The sequence below is a fragment of the Hypanus sabinus genome, chromosome 8 (assembly GCF_030144855.1).
Source record: "Hypanus sabinus isolate sHypSab1 chromosome 8, sHypSab1.hap1, whole genome shotgun sequence".
Lineage (NCBI taxonomy): Eukaryota > Metazoa > Chordata > Chondrichthyes > Myliobatiformes > Dasyatidae > Hypanus > Hypanus sabinus.
The window spans coordinates 121197924-121219930 of record NC_082713.1 but is presented as its reverse complement, the minus strand read 5'-3'; the positions used below and the strand labels follow the sequence as shown (position 1 = coordinate 121219930).

At 39.8% G+C, this 22007-nt stretch overlaps 1 protein-coding gene across 1 annotated transcript in view; it reads left to right on the top strand.

Annotated features, from left to right (window-relative positions):
- Nucleotides 1-22007, top strand: part of kdm5a (lysine demethylase 5A) — a 169776-nt gene that overhangs the window by 126347 nt on the left and 21422 nt on the right. Inside the window, exons 20-24 of the mRNA XM_059977706.1 lie at nucleotides 2524-2662; nucleotides 6696-6875; nucleotides 12815-12967; nucleotides 14637-15188; nucleotides 17108-17251. Of these exons, the coding sequence (XP_059833689.1) occupies nucleotides 2524-2662; nucleotides 6696-6875; nucleotides 12815-12967; nucleotides 14637-15188; nucleotides 17108-17251 (1168 nt within the window). The remainder of the gene's footprint in view (nucleotides 1-2523; nucleotides 2663-6695; nucleotides 6876-12814; nucleotides 12968-14636; nucleotides 15189-17107; nucleotides 17252-22007) is intronic.

The window sequence follows — 22007 nt, the reverse complement described above, 5'->3', positions numbered from 1 at the left end:
CAGGCAGCATCTATAGGAAGAAGTACAGTCGACATTTCGGGCCAAGACCATTCGTCACGACTAACTGAAAGAAAAGGTTGTAAGAGATTTGCAAGCAGGAGGGGGAGGGGGAAATCTGAAATGATAGGAGGGGGAAGGGGTGAAGCTAAGAGCTGGAAAGGTGAATGGCAAAAAGGGATACAGAGCTGGAGAAGGGAAGGGATCATCGGACGGGAGGCCTAGGGAGAAAGAAAGGGGGAGGGGAGCACCAGAGGAAGATGGAGGACAGGCAAACAGTGATTGTTAGAGGGCAGAGAGAGAAAAAAAAGGGAGGGGGATAAATAAATAAATAAGGGATGGGGTAAGAAGGGGAGGAGGGGCATTAACAGAAGTTAGAGAAATCACTGTTCATGCCATCAGGTTGGAGGAACAACACCTTGTATTCCGTCTGTATAGCCTCCAACCTAATGACATGAACATTGATTTCTCTAACTTCTGTTAATGCCCCTCCTCCCCTTCTTACCCCAGCCCTGATTTATTTATTTATTACCCCCCTCCTTTTATTTCTCTCTCTGCCCCTCTCACAATCACTCTTTGCCTGTTCTCCATCCCCCTCTGGTGTTCCCCTCCCTCTTCCTCCCTAGGCCTCCTGTCCCATGATCCCTTCCCTTCTCCAGCTCTGTATCCCTTTTGCCAATCACCTTTCGAGCTCTTAGCTTCACCCCACCCCCTCCGGTCTTCTCCTGTCATTTCGGATTTCCTCCTCTCCCTCCTACTTGCAAATCTCTTACTATTTCTTTTTTCCGTTAGTCCTGATGAAGGGTCTTGGCCCTAAACGTTGACTGTACTTCTTCCTAAAGATGCTGCCTGGCCTGCTGTGTTCCACCAGCATTCTGTGTGTGTTCCAAAAAACACTCATCATTCATTATCCTGTGTCTTGCTGTTGAGCTAATTTTAGATCCAGTTTGCCACTTTCTGCAGTTCTATATACCTTTATTTTTTGGGTAGCCCTATCATACTAGACCGTGAAAAGCCTCGCAGACATCCGCATAGGCAGTCAAGCTAACTGCCTTTACTTATCCTCTTTGTTATACCCTTAAAATTTAAAATTAAATATGTTAGGCGTAACTTAAGAAACACATACTTGATTTACTTCTATCTGTCTTTATCTCTTCCTCTATTTTAAAAATGGTAAATAATAGAAGTGCTTCAGTCCTCTTAAGCTCGACTTCAGCAGGTTGGAATGACTGATAAATGATCAGTGCCTCTTCCATGCTGCTCTTCATAACCAAATAGATATTTTACCCGGCTTGGTGATTTATCCATTTTCAAACATGCTAAAACCTTTGAAACTTTCTGCTATGTTGATCATATTTCATGCATTTTACACATTCATTATTTTGATTGTTTTCAATATCAGCCTCGTCCTCTACCTGCTAGGTAGTTATGTAAGACCCTGTTTGAATCCTTTACCTGTGCACACGAGTTACTTTTTAAATTCCTACTATTTCCTTACTCTCTTGCTCCTTGTTGAGTATTAGAACAAGACCTCACCTTCCAGGCAGAGTCAGGAAGGTGGGATTGCTCTTCTAAAAGAAGGGCAGTTAAGCAGAGCCAGGTTTTGTCAGGGAGAAACTGCAATAACAGAAGAGTCTGTACTGAAGTACTCTCATTTGAGCCAATTAGTAAAACAGACACATGAGAAGGAAATATTTTTTCTTTTACATAGTTGATAGTTTAAAAATCAGTACCTTTAGTGGTGATGGAAGGTGATTCAGTAATTACATTCAAAGGAGAAATTGAATAAAAAAATTACAGTAATGAGCTTTTGCAGGATTATGAGAAAATGCCAGGGATCGGGAATGCTTGTCTCTCAAAAGATTCATGACAGGAACAATGAGTCACATGGCAGTGATTTGCATCATAACGTTTAATGTTTGTAACTGTTACACAAGTCAGCTGCTTGTTTTAAGTTTTGATTTTTTTCTTGGATTCGATCATCTTTGGCTTGTGCGCGGGATGGAGGGGAGCTGGGGTGGGGGTCTTTGGGGTTCTTACGTTTATCTGTTCATTCTTTGAGGGACTTCTCTGTTTTTGTGGATGTTTGCGAAGTAAAAGCATTTTCAGGGTGTATATTGTATACATTTACCTGACATTAAATTGAACCTTTGAAGAATATTTTTTAAAAAAAAGAACAGTGATGAGCTGTTTTGCTGCGTGTGCTTGTCCCATCATCATTCAGTATGATCACAAATCTATTGATAAGCTAAAATATACCAGTGTCTCTTTTATATTGACTTTGTGAATGTTTCCTTCAAAGCTCTTCTACTATCTGGGTGAAGAAATTTTTCCTACCTTTTTCCTAATTTTCTCAAGCCTCAGGCTATAATGGCAAAGGTTATAAAACTTTGATTTTGTTAATCACAGTGACATTTGTGTTTCTGAGATTATTGAAGTCAGTTTTACTTTTGAGATATTTTGCTCTGGTAAATAAATTGAATTCATTTTTAAGCTGGCTGTGGTAACACTTCATTTTGCTTGTAGGCCAAGACATGGTATGGCAACGCTGGATGGTATTATAAATGAAGCAAAGAATATTCCTGCATATCTGCCGAATGTCCTGGTTCTTAAGGAAGCTCTGCAGAAAGCCAAAGACTGGATGGCAAAAGTGGAAGTTATACAGGCAGGTTTGAAGAATTTGAATTAGTAGAAACTGACCATTTTAAGTGTATGGGCTTTTGCCACCTTAATAAAAGATTCCTTTTCTCTCGTTCCCTGGTCTAACCAGAGTGCAGACAGTTCACCTTATCCATAATTATCTGTTTTGTGCAAATGAATTGCCTATCAAGCCCAGAATGACTATCTGATTTGAATTTGTTCCTTTTGCCTGTCTGTGAATATGTATTTGTTCTCCCCATGCTGCTTTTCATGTCATGTACTGGGATATACAGACTTCTTAACTTGTTAGGAAACAAGTGGTATATTTTCATCCACCAAGCTGCAAGGCACATAATTTTCCATGGTAAAATGAATCTGCAGTCAGTGTTGAAATTGATTCTTTATGAAAGGATTACAATCTGATTAATGCCTGAAGGATTTGATCATTTGCTTTGGCATCAATGTTTCTATTGATGCATTGAATAGAATGGGTAAGCAGGATTAGTGAAATGTAATTATAGCTTCAGCTATTTTGCAAATTCTTTTAAAGCTGAAGTATCATTAATGTGAAAATTGGATCTGTGTTATAATATTTATAAGCTACTTTCTCACCTTTTCCATTATAAGAGCATTCAGATTGGTACCTCAAAACACAAACTGACTTTATAAACTTTTCTGTTTGGCTTTTGTGATGGAGCCTACAGAGCTCAAGGAGGAATAAGGCATCAATATCATTAATAGACTAATTCAGTCTGAGAGTGTCTTTGAAAAGGGGACAACTAGTTTCAAGACCATGTTGCATACATTTGCCAGGTAGTGAAACTGAGACAGTAGCATTTCAAATGTTTCAGTGGATTGCATCCAATGTAGATGTTCATACAAATTGTCTGACTGCAATGCTGTAGTGGATAGGAAAGGCAGAAGTTTTGTTAAGGGTTCGTACTTCAGATGTGAAATATTATGGCACTTGATGTGAATTTGGAAGGGTCAATAGTTCAGTGGAAAACAGTGCAATATAGGGTGGCAAGAGAATGGACAAGATGGAAGCAAAATAGAACCTATAGAGAAAGATGCTTGGGGGGAATTGGCATCATAGGTAATGGGAAGTTTGGGAAGCAGCTGAATGTGTGCTTTTAATCTGAGTGATGAAGAGGGTCCTCGCATTTGATTTCGGAGATAAAGCAGGAAGAGTGTTTAAGGAAACAGTCAACAAGTAAGTAAAGAAGTCAAGACATTTGGCATTCATGGGGCAGCCAGCAGCACTGAATAGCTTTGGCAGAAAACGAAGTTGCTGGGTAGTGCTTGTTCAGCCAGCTCTGATGGTAAATAATTAGGATGACCTGATGGAGATTATTAAAATGATTTTAAAAAGTTGATCAATTGCTTACAGAGAAAATGTTTCAACATGGAGGAAAACGTAACTAGAAACCATTATTATAGGAGAGTCATCAAGAAATCACTTGGGGAATTTAGAAAAATCTGTGTGCAGTGTGAATATAAACTTTGTACCAGCTAGGTAATGGCTGAAGTGAATAACATAGATGCATTTTAAGGGGGGGGGGGGTTGCTAAACAAATACGAGAAAGATGGAAATAGAGGATTACACTAAAACGCTTGGGTAAGGAAACTTGGGAGGAGGCATCAGTAGAACCTGAAGGTTGTTACATTTGTGTTTATTTTTGGTTTGAACAAATCCTTTTCCGTGCCCTTAAATTGCTATTGGAAACCAAACAGAGCAGTTTAAAAAATTTTAATCTGTTGTGTCATTTGATTTTCAGTATTTGTACCTTTCCGTCATATGGTAGGTTAATTGGTCGTTGTAAATTGTCCAGTGATTAGGCTAAAATTAAATTGGAAGTTGCTGGGCAACGTGGCTCGGAGGGCCAGGAGGGCGTACTCTGCGTCTGTATCTCAATAAATAAAGCATCTGTGTGGAGGATGTGCTCAGGTTTGTACTCCTCGTGCTTGAGGGAATGATAAGGCAAAAGGGGATAGTTTTTTATTGGGGAAATCGGAAGTTTCAATTCTAAGGATTAGAATGGCTGCAGGGTTGTGGAGATTATCTTGAACATGGGTAAATCGATGTGAACAGGAAGTTTAGAGCAAAGTGTAATAATTAATTTGGAGAAAAATGAACTGCATTGTGGTTTGAAATCAGCAATTATTTGTTTAATGCATTCGGTAATGGATCTCCAGAGGAGGATTTAACCTGGAGTAGTGTATAAAGACTTTCAGGTAACTAAAGGTGTGACTGGAGGAATAAGCAGGATGTGAATGTAAGAAATAGAAGTGTGAGTAGGCAACTTGGCCCTAATATTTGTTGTACTATTCAATCAGATTGTGACAGATCTTTTATTTCAGTAAACCGTACACCTTAATTGCGTTGATACCATCTGCATAAATGATCATTAGAAATTATTAATATTATGACCTTGCGTCGGTCCCACTGCTCACAGCCCTGCAACCTCTTCTAATTTATTCTTTTGGTCTGATCCTTTCTTTCTTTCTTTTCTTTTCTTTTTCAATTTTATTGAATTTCATATATAAAAAAAACATTGTGAAATTGAATAGATTATGGGTACATTAAACTTAAATTAGTAATAGAATAACAATATCTTATTAAAATATCAGCAAAAAAATAGTACATTAATCAATGTAACCTATATTAATTATACATAAAAAAACAAGAATAATCATCAAAAGAAGAAAAAAAAATTTTAAAAAAATGCAAGAAAAAAAATATATATTGAAAAAAAAACCTAAACTAAATTAACATGGGCAATAATAACAGTTTATATATATATGATAGTGTCAAAAACTCCGAAACTCCATACCAGAACAAGAATAAAAAGAGAAAAGGTCTGGAAGAAATCAAATTAATTCATATGAAAGTATCGAATGAACGGTCCCCAAGTTTCTTCAAATTTAATTGATGAATCAAAAATAGTACTTCTAATTTTTTCTAAGCTCAGACAAGAAATAGTTTGAGAGAACCACTGAAACGTGGTAGGAGGGTTTACTTCTTTCCAATTTTGTAATATAGACCTTCTGGCCATTAATGTTGCAAAGGCGATCATTCGTCTAATTGAAGGGGAAAACCGGTTACCATCCTCATTTGGTATACCAAAAATTGCAGTAATAAAATGAGGTTGTAAATCAATATTACAAATTGAGGAAATAATAGCAAATATATCCTTCCAATAGTCATGTAAAGTGGGACATGACCAAAACATGTGGGTCAATGAAGCCACATCTAAATGACATCTGTCACATTGAGGGTTAATATGAGAATAGAATCGAGAGAGTTTATGTTTAGACATATGGGCTCTATGTACAACCTTAAATTGTATTAAAGCATGTTTAGCACATATAGAAGAAGAATTAACCGTTTGTAAAATTTTTTCCCATTTTTCTGTTGATATATTGTATTGAAGTTCTTTTTCCCATTCTTGTTTAATTCTACCTGATATTTCTGGTTGTATTTTCATAATCATATTATAAATAAGAGCCACTAATCCCTTCTGACAAGGATTCTTTTGGTCTAATCCAATCCTCTGCGCATGCCAGTCAGTGCTGAGAATCTTAGTATTCAATAACCATTTTATTAAAGGCCTTTAGATAGATAAATGACTTGATTATTCTGGTTAATGGAAGGGAATGCCTATTGGATATTATAAAACATATTAGAACATAGGCCTTGTGGATACCGTAAAATACATCAGCACGTGAAACTGGACAACACAGGAACAGATCCTGTGGCCCACAATGTCTGTGCTGAGTGTGATGCAAAATTAGATTCATCACTTTAACCTGTTCTTGTTCCTCTGTTCTCTGCATATTCAAGTGCCTATATAAAAGCCTCTTGAATGCCACATTAAAAGGTACAAAATGTGTTGCCTAATACTTTAATAAGAAAATTACTCTTGTCTCTTTGAATTGTTTTACAACAGAACCTTTATCCAGCTTCTCTTTAGTCTCTTATAATAGCTGTAGCCTCGTCCTGCAGGCATAGAAGTGGTCTTTTGTAAAGCTGCCTTACTGTTATATTTTTGATGCAGAAGGGATCTTGCAATGCCTATTTGGATCAGCTGGAAAGTCTGCTAGCAAAAGGTCGCCCCATCCCAGTACGGCTTGATCCCCTTCCTCAAGTGGAGTCCCAAGTAACTGCTGCTCGTGCCTGGAGAGAACGAACTGCGAGAACCTTCCTGAAGAAGAACTCTACCTACACGTTATTACAGGTAAAACTTGAAAAACAATCTTCAACATCTTGGATCTGCCTGGATTAGAGAGCATGTCTTGTGACGAGTGAAGGAGGATAAGAAGCTTATAAAATGGTAAGAAGCATATATTGAGTGGACACCCAGAAACATTCTCCCAGGGTGGAAATGGCTGATATAAGAGCATAATTTTAATGTGATTGGAGGGAAGTCAGACAGTGGTGAATGAATGGAGCATGCTGTCAGAGCTGGTAGTGGACACAGTTACATTACGAACATTGAAGAGACTCTTAATATGGTCACATAGATGATAGAAAAATGGAGGATTATGTAGGAAGAAAGGGTTAGATTGATCGTAGAGTAGGCTAAAGGGTCGGCATGACACCGTTGGCCAAAGAGCCTGTACTATGCTGTAGTGTTCTGTATTCTTCCCTGCATCCAGGAATTATGACTTTAAGCACTTGTAGAAGCCTGTAGATGAGGTGTACATAATCAGTGAACCAAAGATCAAAGTTGTCCTGCTTGGCATTCTCAGTTTAAATTGCAGATGGAAGGGCTCAGCATTTATAGGCAAGTTTGCGGATGGGAGTGGAAGTCAGGAGGAGACACCAGAAGAGTGGAGAAATCAGAGTAGGAACATCAGGAAGCTGGGAAGAGTATTGGGATAATTGGTGTGGAGATTGGAGAGAGTATCTTTGGGCAGATGATTGGCGGAGGAAAGGGAAGAACTTGTTCGGTTGGTGATTAATGGGATGAGTTGGAGCGTGAAGATATTGTCAGCAAACTGGTGTAGGATCAGCAATGACAGAATATTAAGAGTGCATGGGCTTTCTCAGCTGGTGAAGCAGGCCCAAACTCATCAGTTAAGATGTGATTTGGTTTAACCATATAACCATATAACAGTCACAGCACGGAAGCAGGCCATCTCGGCCCTCCTAGTCCGTGCCGAACTCTTAATCTCACCTAGTCCCACCTACCCGCACTCAGCCCATAACCCTCCATTCCTTTCCTGTCCATGTACCTATCCAATTTTACCTTAAATGACACAACTGAACTGGCCTCTACTACTTCTACAGGAAGCTCATTCCACACAGCTATCACTCTCTGAGTAAAGAAATACCCCCTCGTGTTTCCCTTAAACTTTTGCCCCCTAACTCTCAAATCATGAGCCTCTTACAGAGCTTTTTGTATAAAAGTTCCATTTGATGGTAGCCTCTATGCACTAATAGATCAGAGCCTGACAAGTACACAAAGTCCAGCCCATCAGACCTTTGCAGTGGCCTATTAATGGCCTTCCATATACAAAACCTTAAATATCCCATTATCACTGATAGGAAAGGAAGACCGAGTTAGGGTGTGCTTTTAGTTTATCAGTGATCCATGCATTTAGAAAGAAAACTCGAAATGGGTGGAGTTGCACTTAGGAGGCTAGTTAGGTCATGTGTGCTTGCCCAATCATGGGGTAGAGAACATCAGGGAAATTGGATGTACCAAATCCAAACAGTAGAATTTGTGCACAAGGCTGATGACTTTGAAATTGGTGCATCATGAAAATTTTAGTTGAACAATAACATGCAGGAGACTGTAGATTGAATCTTAGCTTAATTGAGAGTCTGAGAAAATCATTGGTAAAGTTAAAGTCCAAGGCTGCATGTGTGACCATCATTCAACTAAGATCTTCATGGTTGAAACTTCAGAACATGAGAGGTGGAAGCTGATGATGAGGGATGCAAAAGTGGACGATTATAGTCCCAGTTTGTGGGCTTTCTGGTTTGAGATTTGTAATGACATTTCTTTTGGTTTGGCACAGGTGGAAATGCAAGTTTTATTCAGTATAGTAGAATGGCCTTGCTCAAGCAGATGTGAGAGAAAGTTCTGAGTCATTGGTGACTTGATGCAAAGCAGATAGGCAAGCAGTGATGAAAGTTGTTCAGACAGATGTAGGAGTTGATGTATGTGGCAAGGTAGTGAAACTGAAAGTGAGGGAACGGAATAACCAAGTACAAGGCTTGAATATTCACAGCCTGCAAAGCTTAGAAAGTTAGAAAGGGAATGTAGTGATAATGTTGACATGAAAAAACTGTAGGTGTAAGATAAGTTGTAAGAAATAACAAGTCAACACTTCATCCATGGTAGATTTTTCTTGGGGGCCATGATAGGAATTTGTTGCAACTTTATTAATACTTATTGAGGTAGAGTTTCTGGTAATTGTGGTTGGATTACATGGTTTTGGTTAATTGTTAATGTTATAAATTCCTCCAGTGAGGAAGCGGAGTGACAAGGTACAAGACTTGAATATTCACAGGCTGCAAAGCTCGGAGAGCTTAAAGGGAATGTAGTGATAATGTTGCCATGAAAAAAATTGTAGGTGTAAGATATTTTGTAAGGGAAATTTGTGTGAAGTTTTGATGCATTTTCAACTGCTCAACTGATCCTTTAACAGTTTTCTTAAAGGCAATTAATTTTCTGCTTCTATAAGTTACTTGCTGTTCTACCTTTGAACAGAAATCAGAGAAAGGTGTAGAGCAGACAAAGCAGAACTTGTCTGCTATGAAGTGTTTTGGATAGTCCACTTCAGCTATGAGATTTACAGGAAGATGTTTCCTGTTTGCCATTGCTGCCTGCCACACCTCTAACAATGCCCTTGGGGCAGCTGCAGGGTCATCAGCCAGGGACCACCATTCATTGATGTTTCACTCCCTTGGTCCTGGTACATCTTCTGGTCTCCCTGCCACCCGCTGCAGCTTTCAGTGGAGTTAGTCAGCCCCCCAATTTGTGTCCTTCCTCCTTAGCCACAGCCAAAAGTTTGCATTTTCTACCTCTTCAGCCAGCTTTATGGTGGCCCTCCTGAACATCGCTCCAGTCACTGCCATATCGTGGAGTAACCTTGTCGTCGATGTGGCAATGAAGCTCGGCAGCCTACTTCCACAGGATAGATGATGGCCCTCCAGCTTGCTTTCCTTACACTTAGCTGCTAGATCTGAGTACTTAAGCCTCTTCCATTCATGGGCAGCCTCCACTCCTTCTTCCCAGGGGATGGTTAACTCAATGAGGACCATTTTGGTGGCCATGGACCACAGTTCTATGTCTGGGCAGAGAGATGTATGTGATATGGGAAACTGTAGCTGTCTGCTGAGTTCTGCCTTCATGTTCCACTCCTTGCCTATGGAGAGGAGTCCTGAAGGAGCAGGTGAATTTAGTGCTTTTCCCAGCCTTAACAAATGGCAGGTTGTTGTCCCACTTGGGAAAGGTTGCTTCTCACATCCTGCCTACTGGTCTCTAGGATCTCTGTCAGCTTCTTTAGGACCTGGTTGTGCCACTATCTTTGGTGCCCTTGTGACAGCGCAGGTCTTGCATTTTGCCAGGATGTGTTAGAGGTTTCAGGAGCAAGGCAAGGTTGCCCTGATAAGGAAGCTGAGTCTAGCTTGTAGGACCTTCCACAGGTCAGACCAGTTGATTAACTTGTTGATGGTGCCTTCCCATGTTGTCCATCTTCCCTGGCTGCCCTGTGCCACGGCTTTCACCCTGTAGTGCTCCTGCTCAGTCCTTATCACCTCCACTACCATGGCTTTCCTCTCTTTCTGTGAGGTCTCAGACCAGAATCGTTTTGCCTTCCCCCAGCCAAGTCGTGCACATTCAGCTTGGACTCCGCTGACAACCTCTTGGTGTTGCAGCCTGCTGATGGCTGGTCTACTTCAATGTGCTTTTCATTTATGGCTGGCATGGATAGGGGCATTGGCACTCCTCACCAGCAGGCTGTGGACTCCTTCAGCTCAACTGTCATGGTTTTCTGCTGCTTGTACCCCAGTCTAATGAATCTCAATGGCAATTTCAGCATGTTCTGTCCAAAGAGGCTGGTAACCAAGAAACACCAAGGTAGCCCCAGGCATTTCAGGATGTATGGGGGCTATCCTATTCATCCTAATCGCTGTTGATGAGGAAATTTTACACTTTCAGGGGCCATATCACCCTTTGGTACAGTGTGAACTAGTAACATCACATTTTATACTTTTTGAGAAGTTGGCTCTAGTCAATCCTGGCCAGTTCCTTTGTGAGTTGTTTCTGTGTTACTTTTCCCATCTGCCTATCAGAGAACTCTGTGGTCTACTGCCTCCCAAGGTTTTGGATGGGGTGTCAGGCCTACAATGGGATTTCCTTATCTCCTACAACAAAGGTGATGTTGTTGCTTTTGACTTTTCAAAAGCATCTGCTTTGTGACTTGGTGGGCTTGATTTTCATCCAGCCTCTTCAGTAGCCGCCTTGTGTATACAGCCATCTGAAGAATGCTTGTGCCATCCATGTAGCTTCTCAGTAGAGGAAGCTCTGTCCTGACTCTAGCTTTATCCCACGAACCACATGCTCCGAAAAGGATGATCTTGAAGGCTGTTACAAACAGGATGATAGAGATGGAACACCCCATTGTAATGCTTACTTCGAGTTGCTGCCACCCTGTTGTAAAGTCTTTAAAAGTGACCCATCTGGAGGTCACTGAAGTAATTGGAAGCCAGGCCTCTTAATGCAGTTGGGAATGTAAAAACTCACATCACAAAATTGATGACCAAATGAGGTACGAGGGCCCTTGTGTGCTTTCTAAAGCTCTGTGATTAGAAAGAGAAAGGATGGTGCAGGCAAAACAGATGTAAAAGGGAAAACAGAATAATTAACTACAGTTGTTGTTTGAAAAGAGAAAACTAAGAATTAGGTCTAAAATTATTGAACTTGTACTTTGTCTCAAAGGCTACGAGGTACACAGTTTAAAAGATGAGGCATTTGTTTCCTGTAGGGTGAACTTCACTTTTATCACCCTGTACAATGTTCCAGATATCTGAATGGAAGTGAAATAGATTTAAAATAATGGGTATTTGGAAACTTGTGCTTTCAGTCCAAACAAAATATTCTTGGTGTGGTGTGAATCCATTTTATGTGGAGAGTTCTGAGGAGGAAGGGGAACTCTGTAACAACAGGTAGATGGAGAAATGGTGAGTGCAGATATGTGAAGGTCAGATTATCTACTCTGTTGTGGTATTGTGGATGGATGCAGAGTAACACATATAAAATACTGGCCCAGTCCTGATAAAGGGCCTCAGTCTGAAACATTGACTGTTTATTCCTTTCCATTGATTCTCTCTGACCTGCTGAATATCCAGTATCTGCAGAAGCCAATGTGTTTAGGCATGCTGGAAGTTCTAATAGGGAAGTTACCATCACTGCGTCCCATGTGATGGTGACATAGAAACTGGGTGAATGGAATCCAGTTCCTATGGGGTGTGGTATATGTAGTTGGATGAACTGTAGAGTCATTCTACTATGCCCTATATAAAGGAAGATAGGTAGTTTAGTGTTGGCATTGTGCTCAGATGTGGGATGTTGTAATTTACACTTTGAAGCAAGAACAGAGGTTGGTACCTATAGACTCAACAATGTACTGGAAAAGATGTAGGGGAAGGTATCAAAGAGGATGTGGAACAAAAAATATTCTGTATATTTCACAAAAATAGCAAATAGTTTATCATGGCAACACCTTGGAGGGAGTGGAGTTACTGTTCACTTGAAATGGTAGAAACTAATTGAGGGCACCACTGTTCTTGGAAGAAGGAGGGGTTAATGCATAGGAGGAGCATGTTGTTGCAATGCACTGGATGTCAATACTGACAGAAAAAGATGGGACAGTCTTAAAAAAACACTTTAATAGTTTCCACTTTCCTTGCCCTGTGCAAATAATCAACTCTCTGTGCTCTTCTTGGCTTAATTTAACTGCACTTTAGAGACAGCAGAACATAAGCCTGATTTGAAAAGTCAAAAGGATTCAGGAAGCATTTGGCAGATAGGTATTCTGTCGTTATAGTAGAATTAATGATGGAAATATATGTAAATATTTTTAAAAGTCAATCCTATGATGGAACAACAAATTGGAATTAAATTTTTTTTCATCTGAGAATATGATTGCTAATCCACTTTAGGTGCTGAGTCCCAGGACAAATATCGGAATATACAGTAGTGGGAAGAATAAACGGAAAAAAATGAAAGCATTAGTGAAAGACAGAGAGCTAGATTTGGAAAGCATAAGTGACTTGGAAGAGGTGACTGAACAATCCAGTGATCCAAATGCAGTTGTAAGTATTGAGTATCTTGGTTTTCTGAACTTTCAGCCTTCATCGGAATAATTATATATTTAAAATAATAAAATTGTTTCAAATAATCAATATCTTGTAAGTAACCAGGCTTTTTACTGAAATGAGAAATGACATTCAACTTGACAAGCCCCGACTGTTCACGCATGCATGCACATGCTTCACCTGAGTCCAATCCAGTAGTACTGAAGAAGCTCACCACTATCAATATAAGGCAGCCACATTTGTGACTTCACCATCGACCACTTTAAGAAGTTATTCCCTCCACCAATCTGCTGCTGCAAATGTTAACAAAATGCTTCATAATTACTTAGGCTGACAATGCCTCTCAAACTCGCAATCAAGGAAGTTTGAGCATTGGTCATATGGAACACTGCGTCCTTTTTCTTTCCAAGTCACTCATCATCCTGACTTGGAAATATATCTTTCATCCTACATTGTTGGTGAGTCTAAATCCTGGAAACCTTTGCCCAACAACGTTAAGAGAATACTTCCACCTGAATGAATGCATTGTTTCAAGTAAGTGGCTCATTGCCTTCTCAAGAGCAATTTGAAGTGAGCAACATATTCTGGCTATGTTAGTGATGTTGGTGTCCTAAAAAAATAATATGAAAGCATGGCTGTAATTAGACTTTTTTTGCCTGACCTAATAACAATCGTGCTTCTTGTAGACAGTATCTATTTTCTCAAACGTCAGTTTTGGTTTCTACAATTCATTCTGATTACCAATTTTCCATTGTGATCAACAGACTGGAAGAATTTTGGAATGAGTTATTCAGTAAAAAGAAACCAAAAAGTAAAAAGAAAAATTGAAGAAGTTTTAAGATGAGTATCATTCAATGGAATGATTAATGTACAGTGAAGCAGCTGCCTCCTTTATTGTCACACTTCAACTGCAGTTTATTCTGATTCTCCACTGTCTCCAAAAATTCAAAATGTAGAATAGTTTGAAGTGAAAATAATTTTTTTAATTCTGTATTTATCCTGGATACCTTTAAGTGAAGTAGTAGCTTCACATTATAATGAAATTAAATAGAGGTAGATCCATTCAGCCCTCACACTGTCCAGCTGCTGTATTTTTCAGTGTATCATCTTGATGCAAATGGTGAGTTTCATCAATGCAGTCATTTTAGCCCTGTATCTTTGAAAGAGACTGAGATCATTATGTATGAAGTAGAATTGAAATTGCCTGTACTCGTGCAAGAAGATGTGACATCTGAGTTTTTTAAATTGTTCCTACTACCAAGTTCAAGTTCATACTCAGCAGGCCGTTAACATACTCAATAAAAACATTATGGTAAAATGTTCAGGGCTCATTGTAAACTGCCAAAAGAAAATTACAGCTGACTAAATTATTTAAAATTGCTTAATGCTGGATAAAACATAACTCCCATTTATACACATCGTAAATCATTGGACTGGTGAATGTAACAGCTCAATGTTATTTGCTGTTTTTGAAGGTATTGTGCAACTGCAATTTACTGTAATTGATTTTTTTTGGAGGTTGGCGTGATCTTCACGAGCACACTGATCACTCCACATTGATACTTCATTAAGATTTAAATGTCATTCATTATTTTTGTCCCAAGCATTGCTGATTTGATTTGCAATTTAAGTGATGTATAATTAAATTGTGTTAATTTGTCTTCAGATTGCAAGCTTCCGAGTAATGGAACAGAAAGAATGTGAAGCCATGCATTCTCTGAGGGCAGCAAATTTAGCTAAAATGACATTGGTGGACCGTATCGAAGAGGTGAAGTTCTGTGTATGTCGGAAGATAGCCAGTGGGTTTATGCTTCAGTGTGAACTTTGTAAAGACTGGTTTCACAGCACTTGTGTTACACTTCCAAAAACTGGCACACAGAAGAAAGGACTAGGTTGGCAAACTAAAGAAGTGAAGTTCTTGTGTCCATTGTGCATGCGATCCCGACGACCAAGACTTGAGACCATCTTGTCACTCCTTGTTTCCCTTCAGAAGCTTTCAGTTCGTTTGCCAGAAGGAGATGCTTTGCAATGCTTGACAGAGAGAGCAATGAGTTGGCAAGACCGAGCTAGACAAGCCCTAGCTACAGAGGAACTGTCTTCTGCACTTGCCAAGTTGTCTGTATTAAGCCAGCGCATGGTGGAGCAGGCAGCTAGGGAAAAGACAGAGAAGATTATTAGTGCTGAATTGCAAAAGGCAGCAGCTAATCCAGATTTACAGGTAAGATCATCATCAAAAGCTTCTGAAGAGTTGTGTGTTGAGAATAGCTACAATAGCGGAAAACTAATCTTAAATGCGGAAAGAATGACATATTCAAGGTCCCAATCCCTAGCTTTCCTGCACATAATGTGGTCCAAATCCATTATTATTTTATATTGAAAGGTTAGCTTGTATACCGAGAAGTAGAATTGTACATATTTAAGTCAACAATTCACACTGGTTACATCATGTCACTAGAAAATATTAATGACTTTTGTAGAGGTATTAGCTGTAGCTGTTGAGATCTGAATTGATAATCAGTGTTCTGACAAAGGGTTGTTGCCCTGAAGCATTAACTGATTGCCTCTGCATGATTGCGGCATGACCTCCCCAATATTTCTAGCACCTCGTGTTGTTATTTTGGATATCCAGCATCTGCAGTTTCTTTGCTTTTCAATTGAGGAAAAAAATGGCCATTAAGCAACACAGTGTCTTCAAAGGATAAGGCATCAAACAACTTCAGAATGTAGTAAAGAACAGCTGATCTTGAGATGTGCAGCTGAAAGGTTTGCATGTTGATAGCCACATAGTTACCCATTATGTACGGGTGAGTGGTAAAATCTGGGGAGGGTTGATGGGAATAAAGCAAGATCAATGTAATTGGATGTTTGATGAGCAGCATGGGTGGTGGCTGAAAGGTAAGTTTCTATCAATGAACTGTTCTCCCTTAATGTCTTCAATGATATTTTATAATCTTTGAGGAGCCTGCTCAATGAACTGCACTGCACTGTAGCTGGTGCACCTTGCAGTTCTGCTAGAGGAGAGAGTGAATATGTTATGTGATGGATGCCAGTCCAGTAAGCTACTTTGCTTTTGTTGCTGCCATGTTCCCTGAAAGTTGTTGGAATCATGCTCATTCATGCAAACAAAGGGTGTTCCATTGCAATCTATATTTTTCCTTAAGATACTCTTTACAAGATTTGTCTCCCTATGAATAAAAAAAGGGATTTGTTCATTTCAAAGACTAACATCTCAGTTAAGGGGAAAATTCCTGCTTCAGCCAGCCTGTCAGAATTTTGTAAGTTTTGATGAGACCTGAAGCCTAAGCGCAGGCATAATCAATTTCTGCTTGTATGATGTTCCTGCCTTCCCAGAATCAGCCTGATGAACATTTGTTATATTACCTCTGTGACAAGTGTATCTTTCGGGTAAGGAGAACAGACCTGCACACAGGTCTCCAGGAGCTGTTTCATCAAGGCTCTATTATGGTTATAAGACATTTTTGTACTTTTACTCAAAACACCTCCCTGTGAAAGCTAATTTGCCTTTTTCTTTGTTAACTGCACGTTAACCCTCTGCTTTTTGGCTTTGGTAGAGTTGGAAATACTTTGCCCCATGCTGAGCTTCATGTATCATTGCTTGTCTTCATGCGTCATGTTCTTTCATATGTTGCCTGCTACAAACCCTGCTTCTTCATACCTATAGAATCTCTTGATTAAATGGTTCCAGTGCCATTTCCAGTTGTCCTCCAACCTTCATCCTTCATAAACTTCAACTAGTTCTACTTTGCTGCCTGAACCACATTGGCTCCCATCAGGCATACTTCCAACTTAAAATTACTTTCCTAGTATTCAAATCCTTCCATTGGTCCTCCAGCCAAACCTACAATACGACGTTACTCTCATGTTCAGTTATACCACCTCTCTGTTGGCAGCTGTGTGCATGGAAGTATTTCAATTCACTGTTCCTTTGAGACATCCCCAGAGTCTGTCTCTGAGCAAATTCCTTCACATCAGTCCAAAGTTACCATTTTACTCTGTTAAAAGGCATATACAAATCAAGTTGGTTACTTTGCAGGGAAGTATCTGATGGTAGAGGCAGTCCAAATTTTCTCTGTAAGGTGATATTTGATTAAGCTGTTGGATTTGATCTCTTCACAGGAACATTTACAGAGTGTTCAGCAGTCTGCCTTCAGCAGGGCCATGGGGAATCTGGCATCCTCACCCAGAAAATCTCTTGATTTAGATGAGGAGGAAACAGACTCTGATGATGATGTCAGGGAAGCATATTGCTATGAGAAAAAAGTGAGTAATTTTTATATAGATCTTCTCTTCACAGAGATTTGTAGTAAGCCTAAAATATTTCTTCTGGATGAATTTGTACATTGCTCACTCATTATACAGTTTCAATCTCTACTACATTACTGACTGCTTTCATTCACGCTGTTCTTCCTGAGAATAACAGGTAATCTGTATTACTTCATTTAGTTTTATTGTAATTTCTAAAGGGATGAGGGTGGAATGGTTACAAAGTATTGAATGATAAAGTAGGAAATCTGCAAAGATAATTTGAAGACAATCTAGACTTGTGAAGGCCATAAGAAGGGTAACTGATGCTGGGGCACCATGAACGACTCAAGATAATACACTGGGTGAACAACTCTTTAATGTCTTCAGGAGAACACTATCAATCATTACATAGCAATCCCTAGGAGTGTACAATTCAGGACTGAAGCTTTGGAATGGAGCTGTTTAGTGGGAGAAGTAGCAGCAGGAGAAATTTTGGAGGTTGTAAGCATAGATGATTTAGCATGGACATGGTTGAGAGTACAGTTATCCAGGAGTCAGGCCATTTTAATCAGTTGGAGCAAAACTAAATTACAAACAAGTAATTGTTTGCAATGAGAGAGGAGAGGGCAATATATATGTAGAACAAATGTGTTCTCTACCTATTAAAAAAAATGTTCCCAACAGAAAAAACAAAAGGGGGTTAAATTTGAAAGAAAATTGGAGATGCACAGAATGATGCAGTTATTGGTTCAATATGATAAAGTCAACATCAGAGGCTTCATTAATAAAACAAAAGCCTCAGATTTGTTAATGACTAAGAAAGGTAAAAGGGATCATGGACATGGAGAATATTGGAATACTTCCAAGTGGTTACTTTGTCTTCTGTTTTCACAAAATGGGAGGACAGTAATCAAAGCTGAGGAGAAAGTGTGAATAATTGAAAATGATGGATAACAAATGAACTTTAAGATATCCCATCACCTGTAGAAGTAGATATTCTGGTAGGGCAAGATGTGGCTGCTATGAGAAGCAAGAATGGAAAAAAGTGATCTTTGTATTTATATCCTGTTTGGCCTCGTTTGATAACTAAACAACCGATACCCTTGTTTAATAAGGGAGAAAGTGATGTTCTAGATATGTCACACTGGAGTCAGAGAAGTTATTGAAAGGAGCACATGTTCTCATTACCATGAGTTAGATAAGGTGGCTTAAAAAGTATTTATTGACTGAGGCATAGTATACAAAAATAAGGATTTGTGTTGGAACTGTATAAGACAATAGGCTTACAGCCGCACTACAAGAAGCATGTGATAGTACAGAGGTAGATTAGAGAATGTTACTTGGCTGAAGAATGTCAGATGGCATGGGGAGGGTGGGAAGATGTATTAATGTTTGGGGCAGCAGGGTAGGGGATAAGTTTGTAAACAGATATCTGGAGACTTTACAGCATAAGAGCATGAGGGAGCATATAATATAGCAAAAAAATAGTGGGAAGGTAGAGGATTGGTAAGCTTTATAAAAACCAACAGAAGACGTTTTGAAAAAAAAAGCCATAAGCAGAGAAAAGATGAAATATGAAGGTAAGATAGCCAGTAGTTTAAAGGAGGATGCAATTTTTTTCCGATGTGTATATCGGACCATTGGAAAATGACACTGGAGAGGTAGTAAAGTGGGGGGGGGGGGGGGGGCGGGGTCAAAGAACTAGCAGACAAACAAATATTTTGTGTTAGTCTTCACCATGCTGGATGTTCAAGAGTATCGGGGGCAGAAGTGCATGCAGTTGCTATTACTAAGAAGCTGCTGCTGGGGAACAGAAAAGTTTGAAGGGTAGATAAGTCACCTGGACCAGATAGACAACAATCCAGGGTCCTGAAAGAGATAGCTGAAGAGATTGTGGAGACATTAGAATTGATCTTTCAAGAATCACTGGTTTCTGGAATGGTTCCTGTGGTATGGAAATTTGCAAATGTCATCCCACTTTTAAAAAAGAGAGGGAGGCAGAAGAAAGGAAATTGTAAGCCAGTTAGCCTGACTTCAGTTGGAGATGTTGGAGTGTATTTTTAAGGATGAGGTTTCGGGGTACTTGAGTCACATGATATAGTGGGTCATAGTCAGCAGGGAAAATCTTGCCAGAGAAATCTGTTGGAATTCTTTGGGGAAATAACAGACAGCATTGTCAAAGGGGAGTCAGTGAATGTTGTTTACTTAGATTTTCAGAAAGCTGCTTAACAAGATAAGAGCCCATGGTTTTACAGGAAAGATACTAGCATGCATTAGATGATTGGCTGACTGGAAGGCGGAGAATGGGAATAAAGGGAACCATTTCTGATTGGTTGTCGGTTACTAGTGGTGTGCCACAGGGGTTGGTATTGGGACAACTTCTTTTCACGTTATATGTCAATGATTTGGAAGAAGGGATCGATGGCTATGTGCCCATGTTTACAGACAATACGACAGTAGGTGGGGGGGGCAGGAAGTGTTGAGGAAGTTGGGTGTCTGCAGGAGGAATGAAACACATTGGGGGAATGGGCAAAGAAATGGCTGATGGAATATAGTGCAGGGAAGTGCATGGTCATGCTCTTTGGAAGAAGGAATAAAGGCATGGACTATTTTCTAATGGGAAGAAAATTCAAAAATTTGAGGTGCAAAGGGGCTTGGGAGTCTTTGTGCAGGATTCTGTGAAGGTTACCTTGCAGGTTGAGTCGGTGGTAAGGAAGGCAAATACAATGTTAGCATTCATTTCGAGAGGACTAGAGTACAAAAGCAAGGATATAATGCTGAGGCTTTATAAGTTATTTTGTGCAGTTTTGGACCCCTGAATCTAAGAAAGTATGAGCTGGCATGGGAGAAAGTACAGAGGAAGTTCACTGGAATGATCCCAGGAACTAGTGACTCTGGGCCTGTACTTCAGTTTAGCAGAATGGGGGTGGGGGGTGCAGGGGAATCTCACTGAAACCTATTGAATACTGAAAGGCCTAGGTAGAGTGGAAATAGAGAGAATGATAGAGTGATCCCTATAGTGTAGGAATCTAGGGTCCGAGGGATCAGCCTCAGAAATAAAGGACATTCATTTATTGCAGAGATGAGAAGGAATAGTTTAACTCAGGGGGTGGTGAATCTGTGGAATTCTTTGCCACAGACAGCTGTGCAGGCCAAGGGTATATTTAAGCTGGAGGTTGATAGGTTCTTGATTAATAGCTTATTAGGAGAAAGCAGGAGAATGGGGATGAGAGTGATATTGAATCAGCCATAATGGAATAGTGGAGCAAACTCAATGGGCTGTACAGCTATTTCTGCTCATTGGTCTTATAATCTTATGGACTTGGATTATGTTAAAATTTACTATTCGAGGAAAAAGTTGAAATAAAAAGCTTGGTAATGTTGGTTGTGAAGTGAACAGGATGTTGTTTAAAAAAAAACCTGATTCAGTAATGGAAATTTGTTTTTTTTTTAAACCTTGCCTTGTCTGTATGCAACCTCTGCTCTCTGTGGTGAATGAACAAATGAATTGAGAGGGCATTTAAGAATAGATAATGATAGCCTTGTTTTATGATTTCACATTCCATGAACAGAAAACAAAAATGTTAACAGAAATATAATTGAAGTGTAAGTTCAGAGGTCTGGGCAAGTTTAACAGAAAACACCGTTTATCCCTAACAACACAAACAAAGTGCTGGAGGAAATCAGCAGGTCAGTGTCTATGAAAATGAATAAATAGTTGAAGTTTTGCACCAAGACCCTTCATCATAGCTGGAAAGGAAAGTTGAAGACACCAGGATAAAAACTTGGGGGGGGGGGAGGGGAAGGAGGATAACTGAAAGGTGATGAGTGGGAAAGGTAAAGGGCTGGAGAAGGAGGAATCTGATGGGGGAGGAAAGGGAATGTGGAGGTTGGATGCAAGGTTGATAAAATTGATGAGGTCAGCATGGGTGCTTAAAGCAGCACCAATGTAGTCAATGTAGTGCAGAAAGAGTTGGGAGACATTACTGCGGAAGACTTGGAATATGGACTACTTCACGTACCCAACAAAAAGGCAGGCAAAGCTGGACCCTTGCGGGTGCCCATGGCTACTTGTTTAGTTTGGATAAAGTGGGAAGAGCCAAAGGAGAAATTGTTGAGGGTGAGGACAATTTCTGCCAGACAAAAGAGAGTGGTGCTGGAGAGGAACTGGTTGGGTCTCTTGTCGAGAAAGTAGCGGAGAGCTTTAATGCCTTCATATGAGGGATAGAAGTGTATAGGGACTGGTGAAAATGAGGTGGTCAGGGCCAGGGAATTGAAAGTTATTGAGATTGAGAGCATGTGAACTGTCATGGATGTAGGTGGGAAAGGACTGAATCATGGAATAGAATAGAGTATGTGGACACCAGTTCAGTGAGATAGGATCAGCAGAGACAGTGGACCGACCCGGACAGTCAGGTTTGTGGCCTTGGATAGGAAGTAGAAATAAGTAGTGCGGGGTAAGGGAACTGAGTTTGGTGGCAGCGGATGGGAGATCTCTAGATTTGATGAGGTTAGTGATGGTGCTGGGGACAGTGGACTGATGGTCCTTTTTTTTAATCCCTTTTTGATAATTAATAAATAAATAGGGAACATAGATCTAAGGTAGTATGTGAAAGGATTAGTGAAAAGTTTGAGGGAAGTTATTTCACTTCATAATAGTTGTGGGTCTGGAAATCACTGTTTGAAAGGGTGGTGAAGGCAGAAAATCCAATCCCATTTACAAAGTATTTGAAGTTCACAACTAACAAAAGGTGAAAAGTAGAATGAGTCA